This window comes from Solanum pennellii, chromosome 1, assembly GCF_001406875.1.
Source record: "Solanum pennellii chromosome 1, SPENNV200".
NCBI classification, from domain to species: Eukaryota; Viridiplantae; Streptophyta; class Magnoliopsida; order Solanales; family Solanaceae; genus Solanum; species Solanum pennellii.
The window spans coordinates 1,282,993-1,301,289 of record NC_028637.1 but is presented as its reverse complement, the minus strand read 5'-3'; the positions used below and the strand labels follow the sequence as shown (position 1 = coordinate 1,301,289).

At 33.6% G+C, this 18,297-nt stretch overlaps 3 protein-coding genes across 5 annotated transcripts; 1 reads left to right on the top strand and 2 right to left on the bottom strand.

The window, feature by feature from the left end:
• Positions 1-1,490: 1,490 nt before the first annotated feature.
• LOC107009535 (G-type lectin S-receptor-like serine/threonine-protein kinase RLK1) lies at positions 1,491-4,891 on the bottom strand. The gene is made up of 2 exons (XM_027914083.1): positions 4,297-4,891; positions 1,491-3,643 (listed from the first exon to the last, which is right to left on the bottom strand). The coding sequence occupies exons 1-2, from the start codon at positions 4,832-4,834 to the stop codon at positions 1,746-1,748; spliced, it is 2,436 nt and encodes an 811-aa protein (XP_027769884.1). The 5' UTR covers positions 4,835-4,891; the 3' UTR covers positions 1,491-1,745.
• Positions 4,892-7,407: 2,516 nt separating this feature from the next.
• LOC107007808 (sorbitol dehydrogenase) lies at positions 7,408-12,326 on the bottom strand. Of its 3 annotated transcripts, none has more exons than XM_015206602.2 (7): positions 11,940-12,326; positions 10,989-11,056; positions 10,047-10,283; positions 9,468-9,758; positions 9,008-9,195; positions 8,269-8,339; positions 7,408-7,615 (listed from the first exon to the last, which is right to left on the bottom strand). In XM_015206602.2, exons 1-7 carry the CDS (start codon positions 12,028-12,030, stop codon positions 7,611-7,613), a joined length of 951 nt encoding a protein of 316 aa, XP_015062088.1. In that variant the 5' UTR covers positions 12,031-12,326; the 3' UTR covers positions 7,408-7,610. The 3 variants fall into 3 exon arrangements, with proteins under 3 accessions (XP_015062088.1, XP_015062086.1, XP_015062085.1); XM_015206600.2 differs by having other exon boundaries at positions 7,408-7,610; XM_015206599.2 differs by lacking the exon at positions 7,408-7,615 and having other exon boundaries at positions 8,050-8,339.
• Positions 12,327-12,951: 625 nt separating this feature from the next.
• Positions 12,952-17,088, top strand: LOC107008466 (pentatricopeptide repeat-containing protein At5g48730, chloroplastic). Its single transcript, XM_015207554.2, has 4 exons — positions 12,952-13,451; positions 14,915-15,321; positions 15,609-16,487; positions 16,790-17,088. The coding sequence occupies exons 1-3, from the start codon at positions 13,083-13,085 to the stop codon at positions 16,297-16,299; spliced, it is 1,467 nt and encodes a 488-aa protein (XP_015063040.1). The 5' UTR covers positions 12,952-13,082; the 3' UTR covers positions 16,300-16,487; positions 16,790-17,088.
• Positions 17,089-18,297: the final 1,209 nt, after the last annotated feature.

Genomic DNA, 18,297 nt, shown 5'->3' with positions numbered 1-18,297 from the left:
AGTCTTGCTTGTATACATTCAAAGTTGGAGGACATAGATCAAGTTAATGCATAATCTTTCTATGAAACACGTAACTGTTTAATATCAGTTTCGATACTTCTACCTCGTACACCTAGAAGTGTTTATCGACATTTGATGTTTTAATCAGCTAATTCAAACAGACTCTGAATGATTAGATAAGATTAAAAAAAAAGAAGGTTTATAAGCTTAGTTGATCGGTTTATAAACTTAGTCAAACACACTTTATAGTCTTTTTAATTGAAGAAAAAATGTTGAATTCACAAGTGGAATTCAATAATTGGAGAGTCAATACTTTTACACTTTAAACACTAATATTAAATGATTGGTGATTTTGAATTTTAAGAACCAAAATCTTAAATGACAACATAGGTATTATCAGTCTACAAGGAACTTAATTAAGTAATTAACAGAAAATTATCCACTTGTAAGTTGTAATTAAGAAAATCATTTAGTAAACGGTTCTCTTTTTATTTCTCTGATAACTTATGAATTTTTAGATCGCGATTTTTTTAAAAAGAAAATTGAAAATTTTATGTGAATAGTATTCTAAAAAAATAAATAATTACAAACGTTAAACGAAATATAATATTTTATTTGTAGAATTAAAAAATATATGAGCAAAAATTAAATTCGAGAAAAATGATTTTTTTTTTTTTGATATTTCAAAAAAGAGTTTGGCAATAGCCTTGAAAAGACATTATTTAAACTTTTTAGTCAAAAAAATCAGATAATGGGAAAGAATAGTCCACAGATTTTTTACTGTGGATAGTAACATATAAATTAAAATAATTTGGATTTCCAAGCTACATCTAGAACAATCAAATAAAGTTAATTAATGTCACTTTTTTTTTTCAAAAAGAAAAAAAAAATTGACTTGGTTCATTGAAACCAGCTAATAGGCAATAGCCATCTATGGATTTATGTATCTAAATTTTATTGGTTTAACTATTTGGTTTCTGAAATGGTCCGACTAATTTGAATTTGCACTACATAGGACATACCTGAAGGAGAAACGCTCTTATGTTACGAGTTTATCCCTCGAACTCAAGATCTCTTATTAAATGCCTAAAAATCATTATCGCCGTACACCTGAAAATATTCAAACCTGTGGGCCCACTGGGGTTGAGTCAACTAACCAATGGGAGATTTTTCGATTACAACAACAACAAAAAAAATTATACCTTGTGTACCCCACAAGTAGGGTTCGGGAAAAAGTGATGTGTATGCAGACTTAATTAGTGGCGGATTCAGGATTTTCATTAAGGGAATTTGAAAAAAAATAGAATAGTGGTTTGAACCCCTAAACTACTAAGCCGACCTCTAATCTTATATTCAGGAGGTTCAAAATCAATATATAAACATAAAAATTAAAATGACAACGTAATTTTTTACCGAGGGGGTTCGGGTGAACCCTTCGGCATACTCTAGGTTCGCCCCTTGACTTAACCCTACCTTGGGTAGAGAAACTGTTCCCAATAGATTTTCTTTGTTATATTTAAAAGAAATGCCCAAAAACTGCTTGTAAATGTCTCAATTACAATTCTTCGCTAGTAAATGCAGATGGAAATGTCAAGAGCTGCACCTGATGACATTTTCGAAGAGTCTGAGCAATACAGATCATTAGTACTATCAAAGAGAATTCAACATGAAAGAAAATAGTACAACTAAACCACTCGAAAGTACTATATAAAGGAGGAAATCGCGCGTAAATGAGGCTTATGATGTTAAATAGTTAAGCTAAAATTACATGAACATGGTGGCATTGTCACTTCAACAGATCCTTCAAGCATTTGACTGACCTTCCTCATAGTAGGCCTCGTTAACGGATCCTCCTGAATGCACCAAATACCAACCATCACGAACCTCTCGAGCTGCTTCTTGTCATTCAAGGCCTCGATATCACTTCTCACCAAAGCTTCCAAGTTTCCTTGTTGAAAACAATCAAGAACCCAATCCACGAGAATCGCCTCAAGTCCAAAGCTTTCCTCATTCTCCAAACATTTCCGGCATGTTATGATCTCTAGTAGAAGTATACCAAAGCTGTAAACGTCCACCTTAACCGTGACTGGACTATGTCTGAACCACTCCGGAGCAACATAACCTCTTGTTCCTCTAATATTAGTATCCGTTCGACTCTGGTTGATCATCAACAGTTTAGACAATCCAAAATCTGATATTCGAGCAACGTGATAGTCATCAAGGAGAATGTTCTGAGGCTTTATATCACAATGGATAATCTGTGTACTGCATTCTTCGTGGAGGTATGCAAGTCCCCTTGCAATCCCCATCGCGATACTTGTCCTCTGACTCCAAGTAGGTTTCAGATCACCGAAAATGAAACTTGCAAGAGTGCCATTACTCATATACTCGTAGACCAACAAACGATGATCTCCCTCGTTACAATATCCAATCAGGCGGACCAAATTCTTGTGATGAGTCTGACTAATCACATTTACTTCTGTCATGAAATCTTTCTCTGCCTCACGAGCCACTCTATCGAGCTTCTTTATAGCGACTACGTTTCTTGAACCGATAGACATTACCCCTTTATAAACAATCCCAAATGCACCCCTGCCTAGCTCTTCGTTGAACTCTTTCGTGGCTACTACAAGTTCTTTATACGTAAAACTATGACAGACAGAGTCCGTCACGTGACTTGTAGGGTGAAATCCGTTCACTTTCTTCTTATAAATGTGGAAGAATGCCCAACAGAATACACCAATGAGCAGAACATTTACAAAAACGGAGCTACCTAAGAGCGAGGACGCCAAGATTGTCCAAATCCGCCAACTCTGCTTTTGATGTGATTCCGGAATTGGAAGGCCGGGACTTGGAGGACTTCGAGGACTTAGAACACCATCTTTCCGTAACTTGATAAAAGCTTTCGCGTTCAAACTGGTATCTCTTCTCCCGTTCGACAAGGGCAGTTTCTTTTTCCAGCAACTATTGCTTCTGTAAATGGCAACAGCACAAAAACAATCATTCAAACAAGCATTTTTGCAGTCTTGTTCAGTTGAAGGGCTAATTTGCTGAAAGTCAGAGAGCGGCCAATCAATATCACGAATCGTGGTTAAATTGTATATATCATCAGGTGAACCCCTCCCAACTTCATCACAACTTATCGAAAAATCTGGTTTGCAGTCACCATAAGCATCATTCGGATCAACCAACGAATATCCTTCCGGACAGTTACAAACTGGTCTATCGTTTGTACCAAGAGTGCATACATTGTTGTAACCACAAGAACCAGGTCCATTGTTTCCTCTAATTTCGATGCATATATTATCCGGTTGAGACCACAGAACATTCCAACCACTGTCATTTGAAGTCTTTGAATGATAATAATGACTAAGAACACCATCAAAGTTAAGCGTCACACGATGATAGTTGTCCGAAGCTGAAGGGCTAGATCGTGGAGTAAGAATTTGTGTTTCATTGTTTCGCTTCAATACATACAACACGCCATTCTCTCCGAACACCAACTTATCCCCAGAATTGATTGCATTTGTTGAGTCAAAAGTTTGAGTGTTATAGTACTCATCATCATAATCTGTATTGGAAGGCACACTTTGTGTAACAAGCACCAAATTTCCATTATCAAGCATCCGAAGATAAAATCTACCTGTCGAGACATAATATAATTAAATCATCAAAACCATACTCTCAGCTCTAACAGTTGACCATTTGGCTCATGGAAAAGAATCAAACCACACGTGAGAGTGCGTGTTAAGACATAACAATAACAACTACGCTTCAATTCCATACAATTTGGTGTCAGTTGTATGAATCCTCACTACTCCATACATAGACACATAAACGTGTCATTTAACTTGGCTCAACAGACATCTATAGCCTCTAACTTTGACTATGCACAAGTAAGACACTTAAACTCTTATAAAACTTAACAAACAGACACACTCGTCCTACATGGCGTCCTACATGGCAATTGTGTATCCTACGTGACGTTCTAAAAAGCATAGGACACAAAGAAAAAATGCACTACCATGACTAGAACTAGTCAATTATTGATGAACCCTCATAATCTACTTCAAAAAAAAAATTGATTCCAACAACAAAACAACTTCCACAACTCCAAAAAAAAAAGAAAAGAGAATACATATATCATGTTAGAAACATAACATAATCAAACAATCAGATGAGATGGTCACGCAATTCAAACGGCGTAAAACAACAACATACTCAGTGTAATCTGACAAGTGGGGTCTGGGGAGGATAGGATGTACGATAGATACGACAATTCAAACGCGTACATACCTTGAGTGAACTTAGCTTGTGACTTTTGAGAAACAAGGAAGCCTCCTCTTTCCAATGTTTGATTTGGCAACAAAGTATTAGTTGGATTTCTAAAACTTTCCCACAATGGATCACTAGAATCACTTCCCATTACAACAAAATTCCCATTATCATTCATCAATCCATAATCAATATTACCAAGAAGCAAATTACTTCTCCAAAGAGTATTCCCTTGAGGATCATTAAGTATTAAACCTCTTTGAGAATCAAGATTCAATCTTGATCCTTGTGGCACTAAATCACTTATATTAGCATGCCAAACTATAGTTTTTTCTTGAATTTTTGCATACCATATACAAAGCAAGAACTCATTTTTATGTTCTTCAATTTTTTTGAAACCAAATGCAAAATCATTAGATGGTGAAAGCCATGGGGTATTGTCATTTGTTGCACTAATAGAACTACTAGTAGCTATTCTACCATTATTTTGAGCTAAATTGTGTGATGATAAGGAAAAAAGAAGAGATATTACAAGAAAATAATTAACAAAATTAGACATTGCAAGAGAAAATATGAATTGTTTTGAAGTTTGAACAAATCAAGAACATAAATTAAAATTAATTTGTGTTTTGTTAATATGTGGTGTTAGTTTTATGTGATGAGATATATATATGAAAACTTCAGAGTCAACTTCTATTAAATAACAAAAATGGTCCTTTATATTTAGGTGTAGGTTCAAAGTACACCCTTAGCTTTATCTTTTTATTAGTTTAGTCCTTAAGTTTGACAAAATTGAGCACTTTTAGTCTTTATTGAATATTTGAAGATATTCTTTTTGTTAGGTTGTGATGGGAGGAGGAGAAAAAAAAAAGGAAAGCGAGATCTGGTAAGGAAGTGTAGCGGCTGCTCTATTCCTCTTCGATGCGGATTTTTATATATTTCTCCTTTCATGCCAAGCGTTTCACACGAGACACGATTAAAAAAATATCGATTTGTAATCTCATTATGACTTGATCGTTCAGAAGTTAAGTGTTTCTATTAGCCGGAATCAACAAATCTAAGAATGTAAAAATTGGATGTGTGTAGGCATTTGACCATGATCCTTTATTTATAAAGTAGAAATAAAATTATTTTTATTTTTCAAGTGAGAAAGGAGATTTTAAAATTTAAACATCATTCAATTTACATTCTTGATATGTCAACTCTAGCAAAAATGGACATGTTAAGTCCTTTTTTTCACCTTTAATCATAATGTAACAGAAAAAATTGTTTAATTATTGAAAAAAAGTAAAATATTTTAACTTTGGCTGAAATTTTTATTACGATACTAAACTTTATGAATAACCTTTTATCCATGCACTATCTAATAGTGTAATTTAAAGGTATATATACGCTCACATGGACACATTATTATTTATAATGATGCAATATTTATGATATTCACGTGAACACATATATACATTTAAAATACATTATTAAATAGTTCAAAAAAGTAAAGCAAAAGATCCTCGCTAAAATTCGATATTCTTACAGAAATTTCAATCGAAATTCAAATATATTTAAATTCTTTTTTCCTTTTAACTATTTGATGAAGACTAAAGTGCTTATTTTTAACATTTATGATATTTTCTCCCCCTTAATACACTCCAACTAATAGTGGACATAAACATCAAACTTAAATGGAAAAAGTAGATGTGACCTTGACTTTGAAATTTCTATATTCACACTTTGAATACAAAAATAATTGAAAAGTATATAAATATATCTTTTAATTTAATCTCGTTTCATATTTATGTCTTTTAATTTTTAGTATGCACAAACAAACATTTAAACTTGTATAAAATTAAATAAATAAACATTTAAACTTGTATAAAATTAAATAAATAAACACATAAATCATATGCGGCATAATAACAGAAATAAGTTAACCATCTACTTCATTTCACCATTTTTTATATTANTTTACTTAATATTTAATTAATTAAATAGATATTAATATTAATTTATTTTAGAAGTAAAATAAGGGTAAAATGGCAATTCAAGTTTGAGATTAGGAGCTTTCCACTTATAATAATACTAGTATAGTATATGGGCACGTGCGTTGCACGTTTATAAAATGATAAACAATTTAATTTTTAAAATAATGTTTGTAATGTATAGTTAACTTGAAGAATTTTTTTTACATTTAGCCCTCCCTTTATTATAATTTTGATATAGAAATTATATATTTATTTTAAAGATAAAATAAAGTAGCAAAAACAAAAATGAAGGCACACTATCTTATGATTAACTTTCTTAAAATGTCTTTTTTGTCTCATAAAAATGTTAAAATTAAATTAATATTTATACATTTAAAAAAGATAAAATGTTTGACATTAATTAGTAAAAGATGAAATTCTCCTTCTCATTAAGTAGAATGCAATTAAGTAATTCAAATTTATAAATAAAAAACTTATTAGAAGGAAATAACTAAGATTTAAAGTGCAATGATTGGTATTTAAATTTTGTAATTATACAAATAAAATATTAATATTTAATTAAATTAATCAGAATTTAATTTAATGGAGAGTCAAAATGACAATATTACAATTAAAAGTTTGTTAAAATATATTTTACATTTTTTTGTTAAAAAATTATTAGGAGCAATATTTGGTCAAAGGATAAAAGATCTTCTAACTTCTTAAGCATTTTGGTGTATCATTTTTTGACTTTGGGATTTGGATCTCATGATAATTTTAATGAAAATTGTCGAAAAACTATAGATTTTATCCGGAAGCACATGTAAGAATGATTCTTTACAAATATTTAAAATTTAAAATGCAAAAATGTAATTATTAATAATTTGAAATTAGAATTTCTTGTAGGCATTAATTGTTTTGCATGTCTTATACACTATTTTTATGATTGTATTTGTCTCATTTTCTAAAGCAAAAAATACACCCTTCAATCAAATATATTCTTAAAACAAAATTACAAATACAAAGAAAAAGTATCATATATAGGAGCAAGTTAGCATAACGCAACCAACGAAAAATAGAAAAATTCGAAGACGATCTTTTTTCTGTTTTTTCTTGATAATGCAAATTGAAACAAAGTTATAGTAATAAACATTCAACTTTTGACCATAAAAAATTAAAATATTTGGAAAACAAGTTAATGGAAGTGATATTTAACTACATAAATGGAGGGGTCTTACCATAGTTTCAATCTCGATAAATTAGTAAAAAAAAAACAAATACATCAAGCTTCGATACTTTAGTAGAATCACATTATGCCTTGTAATCTTGACACAAATCCTCTTGCCTTGAAATTTTCTTCACTTGAATAAAGCTTCTCTAGTCTTCCAAACACAAAAATTGTATCACATATAAATCTTTCTATAAAAATAATGTTAAAAGATTGTATTTATAGGAAAAAATATAGCTTTGAAATATGAAAATTTACTTACAAAGTTGAAAGGTCAAGTGTTACAAAAATTAAAGACAAATATTAATTAAGAACATAAATTAATTTAGAAGATAAACCATATACATGTATCTATTTAAAGGGTAAATATTTCAAGAAAATAAATTAAATTAAATATTTTGATTAAGAACTATTCCAAAGAAGTGCAAAAGTCATTAACATTTCTATTAAAGTAATGTAACTTAATATTTAAATTAAATAGTTAAATATTTTTATAATATTTTAATTTATAATAAGGATAAAATCGTAATTTAACTTTTAACTTTTTTGATTCCCTCTTATAATAATATATGATACATAGTAGTTTTCAAAAGCATTAAAAAAACATTTTTTTTTTAGATATACATTTTTCAAACATATTTGGTAAAAAAACTTATTTTCTCAAATTTAAAAAGTATTTTTTTTTTTACAAATTAAACATGACTTTAATAGCATCACCACCACGAGCACTTGTTTCAAAAGCTTCTTCAACTTCTTTTTGAGAGAATCCAAACCTGTGTGTGATCAAAGGTTTCACATCAATCTTACCACTTCTTAAGAACTCAAGACACAATGGCCATGTATTCTTGTAGCGAAATATGCCGATGACGTCGACCTCCCTGAACACATTTCGCCCCGAATATTAGTGTGAGAGTAACAAAAGTTTAATCGGGAAAACAAACATCAACAACGTACTCAGTATACTCCCATAAGTGGAGTCTAGAGAAGGTAGGGTGTACAAAGGGCTTACCACTACATTTGTAGAGTAGAAGGGTTTGTTACCGTAGACCCCCGACTCCGTCTCGGAAAACGATCAATATGAGCAATACCAACAAGAAAATATAGAGATTTTCTAGTACTTTCTTTTATTATTATTTTTGCTATTCTATATGACGACGAACATGGTCAATGAGGATTCAGATAGTCGACTCTAACTTAGAAGGTTTCATATCTAACCTTCCACTTCTCAAGAACTCGAGATATACGAGGCAATGCATTCTAAGTATAGACATAAGCCGATGACATCGGCCTCCCTAAGCACAATTTGCCCGAAAATTATATAATGGAAAGAAGGATATATAAACATGCAAACCGTAAGCTTATTGTTAGTGAAGAGTAACAAAAGATTTAGTCAGGAGAAGATCTATATAAGCCTTTATTACTCGGACTCTGAAAGTTGCATTCGTGTTGGATCCTTAAAAATGCACTATTTTAGACGATCTGATACACACTTTAGTGAAATTTTTGAAGAGTCCGAGTATCATAGATATAAGCAATATTGTTGTACCTTGCAGCAGCTGGAGTGAGAGGAACGGTCATCTCATGATGTCCCATTCCAACCAAGCAAACTTTGCCACCTGGACGAGTTGCACCAAGGGCGGTCGACATAGTTTTGTTAAAGCCTGCACAGTCAAAACTCACGTCGATTCCACCTCCCATTGCTTTCTGAATGTTTTCTATATCTGTAGCTACATCCTGTTCAAAAGTATCACATAGGAAAACGGGAAGAAAATCAGCGACATCTTCAACTTTGATGTTTTTGTATTCACAGGCGAATTCCATGTAATGGTCACTGAACTTTACTCGCTATTAAAGTTATTTTAATGAGACAAAATAGCTTTTGAGACTTATTGTTAGAACGGACAAAGATAGTAATCATACATGAAAGCAACTCATGTATTCAGTCTCGAGAGTGCACATGAAACATGGGAGATTAACAGCGACAACTTTGAAATTTGGATACTCACCTGAATATTGATTGAAACCTTGACGATGTCGTCTGCTCCTAACTTCTTTGCAACAGAAAGACGATAGTCATCTACATCCACAATAACAATTCTTGGGGCACCAAAAGCACGAGCAGCAAGCAGTGTGACAAGCCCAATGGGTCCAGCTCCCAGCACTAATATGTTTGTCTCGGGACCAACATTTGCACGCCGACAGGCATGAACACCAACACTAAGTGGCTCACACATTGCTCCCTCCTCTAAACTTATATCATCCGGGAGCTTGAAACATAGGTCTGCAGGGTGGACTACCTGTTGGTGATCAAAAAGAAATCAGTTGTTTCGCTTTTCGTACAGTCAAAACTTATTCGGAGTACACTAACAGGCTTATTCTGAGGGAAGAACGAGCTCAATGTCAAGTCTATCGTTTATGTAATATATTAAAGTCCAAAAGGTACAAGATTTTTAAGAACTACTGACAGATATACTCCATCATGTCGCATGACTTATGCCATGAGTGCCTTTGTATAATATATGAAATCAACGTAGGGAAAATTTTCGAATAGTGAGAAAATTAATAGAAGTAGGGAAGCTTTTTACCTGATTCGCCAGAGAACCATGAACAGGGGGAGTAGCAAAGAACTTCATCTCGGGGCAGAGATTATATCGCCCTTCTTTGCAAAGATTACATCTCCAACAACTAATTCCGGGCTCTAGTGCTACACGATCTCCAGGAACCAATGTCTTGACTTCACCGCCAACTTCCTCTATGATCCCGGCACATTCATGCCCAATCACCATTGGTTCTTTAACCACAAAATCCGCACACCTCATGGTCTGAAGTTCAAAATATTTATTTCCAATTAGAAGCTTAACTGATTTTTCTCAAGTTTGAGACTCTATTCACATTACGATAATATGTTATTGAATGAAGGAAGACATGAATTCATCGAGTATAGCAACCCGCCAGAGTATGTGCATTGCCATTGTCCTCAACAACGCTTCGAACCTCCAACCTACTTCTTTGTTTGACAAGAATCAATGTACAAAGTAGCCGAAGAAAATGTAACAGAACTTCGCCCGTGTTACAAAGATACTTCATTTTGCTTCGCAAGAAGCTACATTACTAGGAATCCTCAAAAATGACGTTGGGTGCATGTAGGATCCTCCAAAAATACCAACACGAGTGCGACAACATTTTCTGAGAGTTTGAGCAACATAGCAAACATGTATATGATATAGGTATGGGCATTTCACATTAACCTTTCAGAACACAATAAAACATTCTAAAGAGATTGATGGTGATCGTACTGATACCAGAAGCATAATAGCGTTTGGATCCATATAACATAAATTTTTACATTTGAAAAATGGAAGTCCCAACAAGCTAGTTTCGCTAGGTCTCTATACACCACAATCAAATGTCATCATTGTAGAGTCAATGGAAACGACCACACCACACACACCAACACTAAATCCCGACAAGAATTATAGACCATGAAGACGAGCAATCAAAATAGAGAATCAGAAGAAAGCTTTTACCTTGAGGTAATGAACATCACTTCCACAAATACCGACAGCCTTCATCCTAACTCTAACATCATGGGGTCCTATGAAGTAACAAATGTTAGTCCCCGTGTCCTTAACCAGAATAATTCAAACCAGAATCCGTACGTAAACACTAGTGCTTAAACAGGATAAAACCAGTAAAATTTAAACTAAAATTCATTCTGATCCCACAGTATTCACGATGTGTCTTTATGAAACGAGGCTCAAAATATGTTGAGCACTTCAGTATCGTCATCAAGATTCCAAGACATACTTTTTTTTTCAAGAGAGCCTCTCCTAAAGAGTCGACGGTACACAAATGACATTTCACTTTAAAGTTTATTCAATTTCTTTGTTTATATATTTGTCATTCATGTTTATAATAATTATTCCTAGACTAAACGTATATATTTGCATTTGTTTCTCCCTTTGCGCCTTTCACAATAAAGCTCACACTTTATCTGCCTTTGCACTTAAAGCCCCCAATAAATCTTTTTAAGTTTTTCTACGCTTTTTGCTTTTGATAACATTACTATAGAAAGCATAATATAGGAGCTATATTTGGTCAAATTATCAAACAAGGGAGCTATACTCAAGACATACTGGAACTCAAAATTTGATTACGAAACCGTTATAATTAAATATTAACTTGAGATCGTTATAGAAACAAATAAACTCCATCCCATCAAAATGGGGTTTGACCCATTAAATAATACGGGTCATAACTCAACTCGCCCAACCTAACCAAAACATCTAATCAAAGAGAACTAAAAACTCAACTCTAAGCTCCCAAAGTCAAATCTTTGAAACAAAATTCATCATTACAACAACAATAACATACACAGTGAGGTCTAACAAGGATAAAGTATACACAGACTTTACGATAAAATTAACAATTACAACAACTATAAGTTCAACAAAGAGTAGATTTAAAAAAAAAAATACCCAAAGCAGGGAGATTGAAAGGCTGAATCTTGAGGGTGTTAACACCAAGAAGCCAAGCAGCCATATTTTCATCACTACCTCCTTTACCCATTAGAACAAAAAAGGGGTTTTCAAGATTTGATTTTTTTTTCTCTTTTATCTAAAAACAACAATTACACAAAAAGGGGCAAATCAAGATTTGATTTTTTTTGCTCTTCTATCCAAAAGGGGGTTTTCAAGATTTGATTTTTTTTGTTGTTGATTTCTATTTTTAGGTGAATTTGTGTAGTTTCTTTTTTTTGTGAATATTATTGAATGTGGATAAGAAGAAAATACTAAAATCTTGTGAAAATCAACACAGTGGGCATTACTAAATTGGTTTTTTGTTTAGATAAAGATTGGTTTTTTGTCTTGAGTTTGGTGCCATTTTTTCTTTTCAATGGATGCCACTCAAGTTAAGTTTGGAAGTGACCTAAATTCGATGTAATGATGAGATTGTTTTATTGCGTAAGGTTTAAAGTTGAGTTTTAGTATGGAAAAAATCTTATTAGAAATATTAGTTGCTATTTTTTAGGTATGCACAAGATAAAAATCACGCTTTTATACAATAGCTTGCAAATCACATAGGAGAGGTAACACGCACCACGCTTGATAAACTCGACAAGAAGGTGTTCATTAGTTGGCAAGAGGTTTCGATTCGTTCACAATTATATTATAAAAAGTAGACAAGAAAAAGCTGCAGCCGTTATTTTCTGGATATGCATAGAGTAAAATTCCCGCTCCTATACAATAGCTCGCAAATCACATAAAAGAGGTAACCTGCACCATGCTTGACGAACGCAACCCAGAAAACATTCCTTACTTTCGTTGGCAAGGGATTTCGATTCGTTCATAATTATACTATAAAGATGTATCTAAGTTTGAGTTATATTTGAAAGATGAATTTAACCTAAAACTCGAAATGAACGATACAATTGGGAACAAACTTACATAAATCCGCAAAAACTCCAACCCATTCTAACCATGTAAAAAAAGTGATCTCATTTTTCGATTTGTCCCGGTTCATTACGATTGGTTCAAACCCGACCCGACCCACACAATTATAATATCTTTTTTTAGTGACTAATGATATGAAAAAAAAAAATTGGCCTCATATTTTCAGCCATGGCTTCCTTCTTCGGACCTTCCAATCCAATTCCTCCATCATCATTCGGACCACCAAAAACCGACCCGTTAACCCGCCGGAATGACCCGTTAACCCACCGGAAAGTTAGTGTACCGGGACCCAAACCGGAATCTTCTTCAATGGAGTTTGAGAAGCTGAAGGTGAAGGAAGCAAAGGAAAGGAAAGAGGAAACAAACAAAAAGATAGCTTCACAGAAAGCTGTATCGATTATTCTTCGAAGAGAAGCTGCTAAAGCAGTGATTGAGTATAAGAAGAAGAAAGGGAATTCGAAGAAATTATTGCCTCGTACTGTTCTTGAAGCTCTTCATGAACGTATTACTGCTTTGCGTTGGGAATCTGCTCTGAAGGTTCGTGTTTTTCATTGTTAATTTTGAAACCACAAATGGGAATTTTGAATTTTTTCACTCTTTTGGTTTTTAATTTTGGAACCCCAAATGGGGATTTTGAGTTTTTTCACTCTTTTTGGTTGTTAATTTTGAAACCCAAATGAGAATTTTGAGATTTTTTTCTGTTTTTGGTTCTTAGTATTGGAAACCATTGTTCTCGGAATTGATAATCAGGGTGTAGTTTCTTACTGCATATTGTGTTTTTTGCTCTTTTTGATTGTTATTTTGGAACCCAAGTTCGAATTTTTGGAAGTGGAGCTTGATGCAGCTAGTAAAGTTGTTGTCACGTGATCACAAGCTCACGGTTTTGAGCTGTGGAAGAAAAGAAAAACCTCTTGTATGAGGGTAATGTTGTGTACAATTGACCCTGGTGGTCCAGCCCACTGAGTAAAGTTGTTGTCGCGTAATCACGAGCTCACGGTTTTGAGCTGTGGAAGAAAAAAAAAACCTCTTGTATGAGGGTAATGTTGTGTACAATTGACCCTGGTGGTCCAGCCCAGTTAGTAAAGTTGTTGTTGCGTGGTGGATCGACTCATCAAGTTCCCATTGAAATAGGATCCACACAAGGAAAAGCACTTGCCATTCGTTGGTTATTAGCGGCATCCCACGAGCTCACGCTTTTGAGCTGTGGAAGAAAAAAGAACCTCTTGTATGAGGGTAATGTTGTGTACAAGTGCCCCTGGTGGTCCAGCCCAGCTAGTATAGTTGTTGTCACGTGATCACGAACTCACGGTTTGAGCTGTGGAAGAAAAAAAACCCTCCTGTATGAGGCTAATGTTGTGTACAATGGACCCTGGTGGTCTAGCCCTTCCTCGGATAACGCACATAGTGGGAGCTTAGTGCACGGAGCTGCGTTTTATTAAAGTGGAATATTTAGGGTGATAATCATGGTGCAATTTCTTGTCTGTACTGAGAAGGTACTATTGTAACTGCATGTGTGTGCTCTTTGTTTCTTGATTTTGGAACCCAAGTTGGAATCTTTATGGGAATTGATAGTCATAGTGCAATCTTTTGTCTGCACTAACGAAAGTACTATCGTAACTGCACGTTGTCCAACACATGTGAAGAACCTAAGTTGGAGTTTTTCCGGGAATTAATAGCATGGATCCAACCTTTGATCTGTTTTTCATCGAGCTGAGGGTCTATTGAAAACAACCTCTCTACCTCTAGGGTAGGGGTAAGGTTTGGATACACCTCCCGTCTCCAAGACCCCACTTTGTGAGATTACAGGGGATATGTTGTTGTTGCTGATTGTTCATGTTTTAGAGGAAACATTTTCTAGATTCCAAATAAAACAATGTATTCTAAATTCATTTTGATAGTTCAGAAACATTTGCTTTTGTTTCGGCGAATGTTACTAAATCATTTAGAGACTCGCTAGAACCTGACCATCCAATATTATCGTGATTTTTTTTGTCCGTCAGGTCTTTGAACTCCTCCAGGAGCAGTTGTGGTACAGGCCCAATCCCGGTATTTATATCAAATTAATTGTCATGCTTGGGAAATGTAAGGAACCTGAGAAAGCTCAATCTTTATTCGAGATGATGGTGGAGGAAGGCTGTGTCGTGAATCAAGAAGCTTACACTGCTCTTTTGTCCGCCTATAGCCGTAGTGGTCGCTTTCACGAAGCTTTTTCTATCCTGGAAGAGATGAAGAACATTCCGAACTGCCTCCCGGATGTCTTCACATATTCCATCCTGATAAAATCCTGCCTGCAGGTTTATGACTTCGACAAAGTGCAAATTCTGCTTTCCGACATGGAATGTATGGGGATCAAGGCCAATACAGTAACATATAATACTCTCATTGATTCCTATGGGAAAGCGAAAAGGTTTGATTGCTATTCATTGTTACGGTTCTATTCATTGAAAGTTCTAATTACAACACAACTAGAAATGAGTTTCTATCAACTTACGAAATCGAAAATGGGAGTTGTAACAACTGAAACACATTATGTAGATTATCAGATCGAAAACCTTAAGCTACATAATCATATCTAACTTTAGTTTTGTGACATCTTTGCTGAGAAAATGTTTTTGTATACTTTGATTATCATTTTCTCGAGGAGAATTAGTTTTCTATGATAGGGCAATTGATTCTTTCCTTTAATTGCTAAAGGTTCAAAGAGATGGAATCTACACTTGTTGAGATGCTACGGCGAAGAGACTGTAAGCCAGATGTCTGGACCATGAACTCAACACTGAGAGCATTTGGTGGCAGCGGGCAAATTGAAATGATGGAAAAATGCTATGAGAAGTTCCAGAGTGCTGGAATTATACCTAGTATCAAGACATTCAACATACTCTTAGATTCATACGGGAAAACAGAAAATTACGAGAAAATGGGTGCTGTGATGGAATTTATGCAGAAGTATCATTTTTCATGGACCATAGTTACTTACAATATCGTAATAGATGCATTTGGAAGGGCTGGAGATTTAAAGCAAATGGAATTTCTTTTTAGGCTGATGCAGTCTGAGAGGATAAAACCGAACTGTGTTACTCTTTGTTCTCTCGTAAGAGCTTATGGGAAAGCTGGCAAAGCTGAAAAACTTGGAGCTGTTTTGCGGTTTATTGAGAATTCTGACGTGGCACTTGACACCGTGTTTTTTAACTGTCTAGTGGATGCATATGGGATGATGGGATGCTTCACAGAGTTGAAAGGGGTGCTCGAGATGATGGAACAAAGTGGATGTAAGCCAGATAAGATAACATACAGAAGTATGATTAAAGCATATTCAGTAAATGGAATGACTAACAAAGCATCAGAGCTCCGAAACATACTTGCCTCGTTGGAGAAGGCACGATAGCCTCATAGTTCAAAGACGAGCAATAACAATGAGCCAGAACCTAACTTTGTGCATCACAAGTTCGTTGGTCAGATAACTTCTGAGCCACTGTTGTAAGTGACTTCAGAAATGGTTGAAAGACATTGTTCTTGGTGGCCTTAACATTTAACCGGATGCTGTCAGCAAACATCACCAACGAAAACGATCAGGTAAATTTTTAACGTGCTTTGATATGCAACCAGTTCTGTTGTACATCATCTAACGACAACTTTCCTTATCAACTTAATTATCTCGAAATGCATATCGATGAATTTCAACAAGCTCTTTTCAACAAGATATTTGCAAAATACCATTGGTATTTCACTATATTGAGATAATAATTCATTCGGTAGCCACTGATTATTTGTCCTTCGTTTTCATGTAAACGACTCGTTTTCTTCTTCTCCGAGATAGAATTTAGCATTTGACAGTGTTTCGATATCTCTAAAACTGGATTTCTTGCTCTTTTCAGTTGGAATCAGACCGCGGTGGAGACGAGCAATCAATGATGTCACAAACTTTTGCTTCACAGTATCTTGAAGCTCAATTGAAGTTGCAGCTCTTGGACAGCAATCAAAGGATTACTATAAGTGGAAAGCTCCGATGAAAAGTTGGATTACCACTTTACCCCTAAACAAAGTTAAACATATAATTAATTAAATAATATTATTTTAGCGATTTTTTGAATTGTAAGTTATTTATTAGAAACAGAAAGTAGAAAAACAAGAGTCAATTAGAATTTCTATAATTTTAAACAAGTACATGAATCAATGTTTTCTCATTATTTTAGTTGATTAAATAATACTTTATTTTAATTATTTTTTGACTTGTAAGTTATTTATTAAAAAGAAAGTGTGGAAGAACAAGAGTCACTTAGGGTATTTAGAATTGTAAATAAGTACATAAATCGAGATTTTCTCATTTAATCTTAAATCAAAGAATATAAAGAGTTGTAGCTAAATCAATATATACCACTATCAAATATAAAGATTTGACTTTACGAAATTACGAAAACACCGATTAATTTCTTTTCATTAGTTTATCATAGTCCTTTCTTTCATTCGAATTTGAGATTAGCAATATGAGTATGTCGATGACATTCTTTGAAAAGTTCGAACAACATAGCTCTAAAGTTATATATTGCTTAACATGGATCAATATTTTTAGACAAATAAAATATTTTAGTTACTAATATTTCATTTTTGACTTCAGAGAAGCACAAAAACACTAAGTGATTTCTTCTTGTTAATCTATCGTAGTCTTTTCTTTCATTCATTGATTTGACATAATAAAGATAAGATATCAATACATATTTATCCATACTAGATAATGATTTAGAGATTGACAATAGATTGTGTGTTAATTTTCTTTGCATAGTTATAATTTTATCAAATAGTCAAAGAAAGACAATAAAATGAGAGAAAAAATAATAATAACTAATAAGGAACAATTGGATCACATAATCCCAAAATTATTTTTTCAAAATTCCAAAAGTTAGTATTGCCAAGAGAATAAGTATGATAATGACAAACATTGAAAAGTCAAAATCTCAAACACAAGAAGAAAATTATATAAAAATAAATAAATACTATGACCCTAAAAAAACTAGTAAATAAATTCCAAGAAAACATAAAAGAGTAATTAATTGCAATTTTGGTCCTCATCTTATAGATTGAAAACACAATGACACAATACCTTTGCTTCTTGTAGTAGTTGTTTTGTGATTTAAGCTTTAATATCGAGTAAGTTAGGATCGATTATAAATATTTTTATTGATCATATTTTTCTATTCAAATTAATGTAATGATAAAAATGCTAATGTGTTCAAAAGAGACAAAGGAAGTCCTTAATTGGACAACCTAATAATGAGGAGGTAACAAATATAATTGATTAAGATTTTATGGTTGTTGTGATGATATAGGTGATTTGTGATGGTAGAGTTGATTGACGTTAATAGTTGACGATATTGATGGTGGTGAC

Excerpts from the sequence above, each read along its gene's own strand:
- LOC107009535 (XM_027914083.1), bottom strand. The coding sequence starts at position 4,834 with ATGTCTAATTTTGTTAATTATTTTCTTGTAATATCTCTTCTTTTTTCC. Across the intron at positions 3,644-4,296 it reads ACAAGCTAAGTTCACTCAAG|GTAGATTTTATCTTCGGATG; the intron begins GTATGTACGCGT and ends ATGTCTCGACAG.
- LOC107007808 (XM_015206599.2), bottom strand. The coding sequence starts at position 12,030 with ATGGGTAAAGGAGGTAGTGATGAAAATATGGCTGCTTGGCTTCTTGGT. Across the intron at positions 11,057-11,939 it reads TTTCAATCTCCCTGCTTTGG|GACCCCATGATGTTAGAGTT; the intron begins GTATTTTTTTTT and ends GTTACTTCATAG. Across the intron at positions 10,284-10,988 it reads GTGATGTTCATTACCTCAAG|ACCATGAGGTGTGCGGATTT; the intron begins GTAAAAGCTTTC and ends TTTGAACTTCAG.
- LOC107008466 (XM_015207554.2), top strand. The coding sequence starts at position 13,083 with ATGGCTTCCTTCTTCGGACCTTCCAATCCAATTCCTCCATCATCATTC. Across the intron at positions 13,452-14,914 it reads GTTGGGAATCTGCTCTGAAG|GTCTTTGAACTCCTCCAGGA; the intron begins GTTCGTGTTTTT and ends TTTGTCCGTCAG. Across the intron at positions 15,322-15,608 it reads TCCTATGGGAAAGCGAAAAG|GTTCAAAGAGATGGAATCTA; the intron begins GTTTGATTGCTA and ends TAATTGCTAAAG.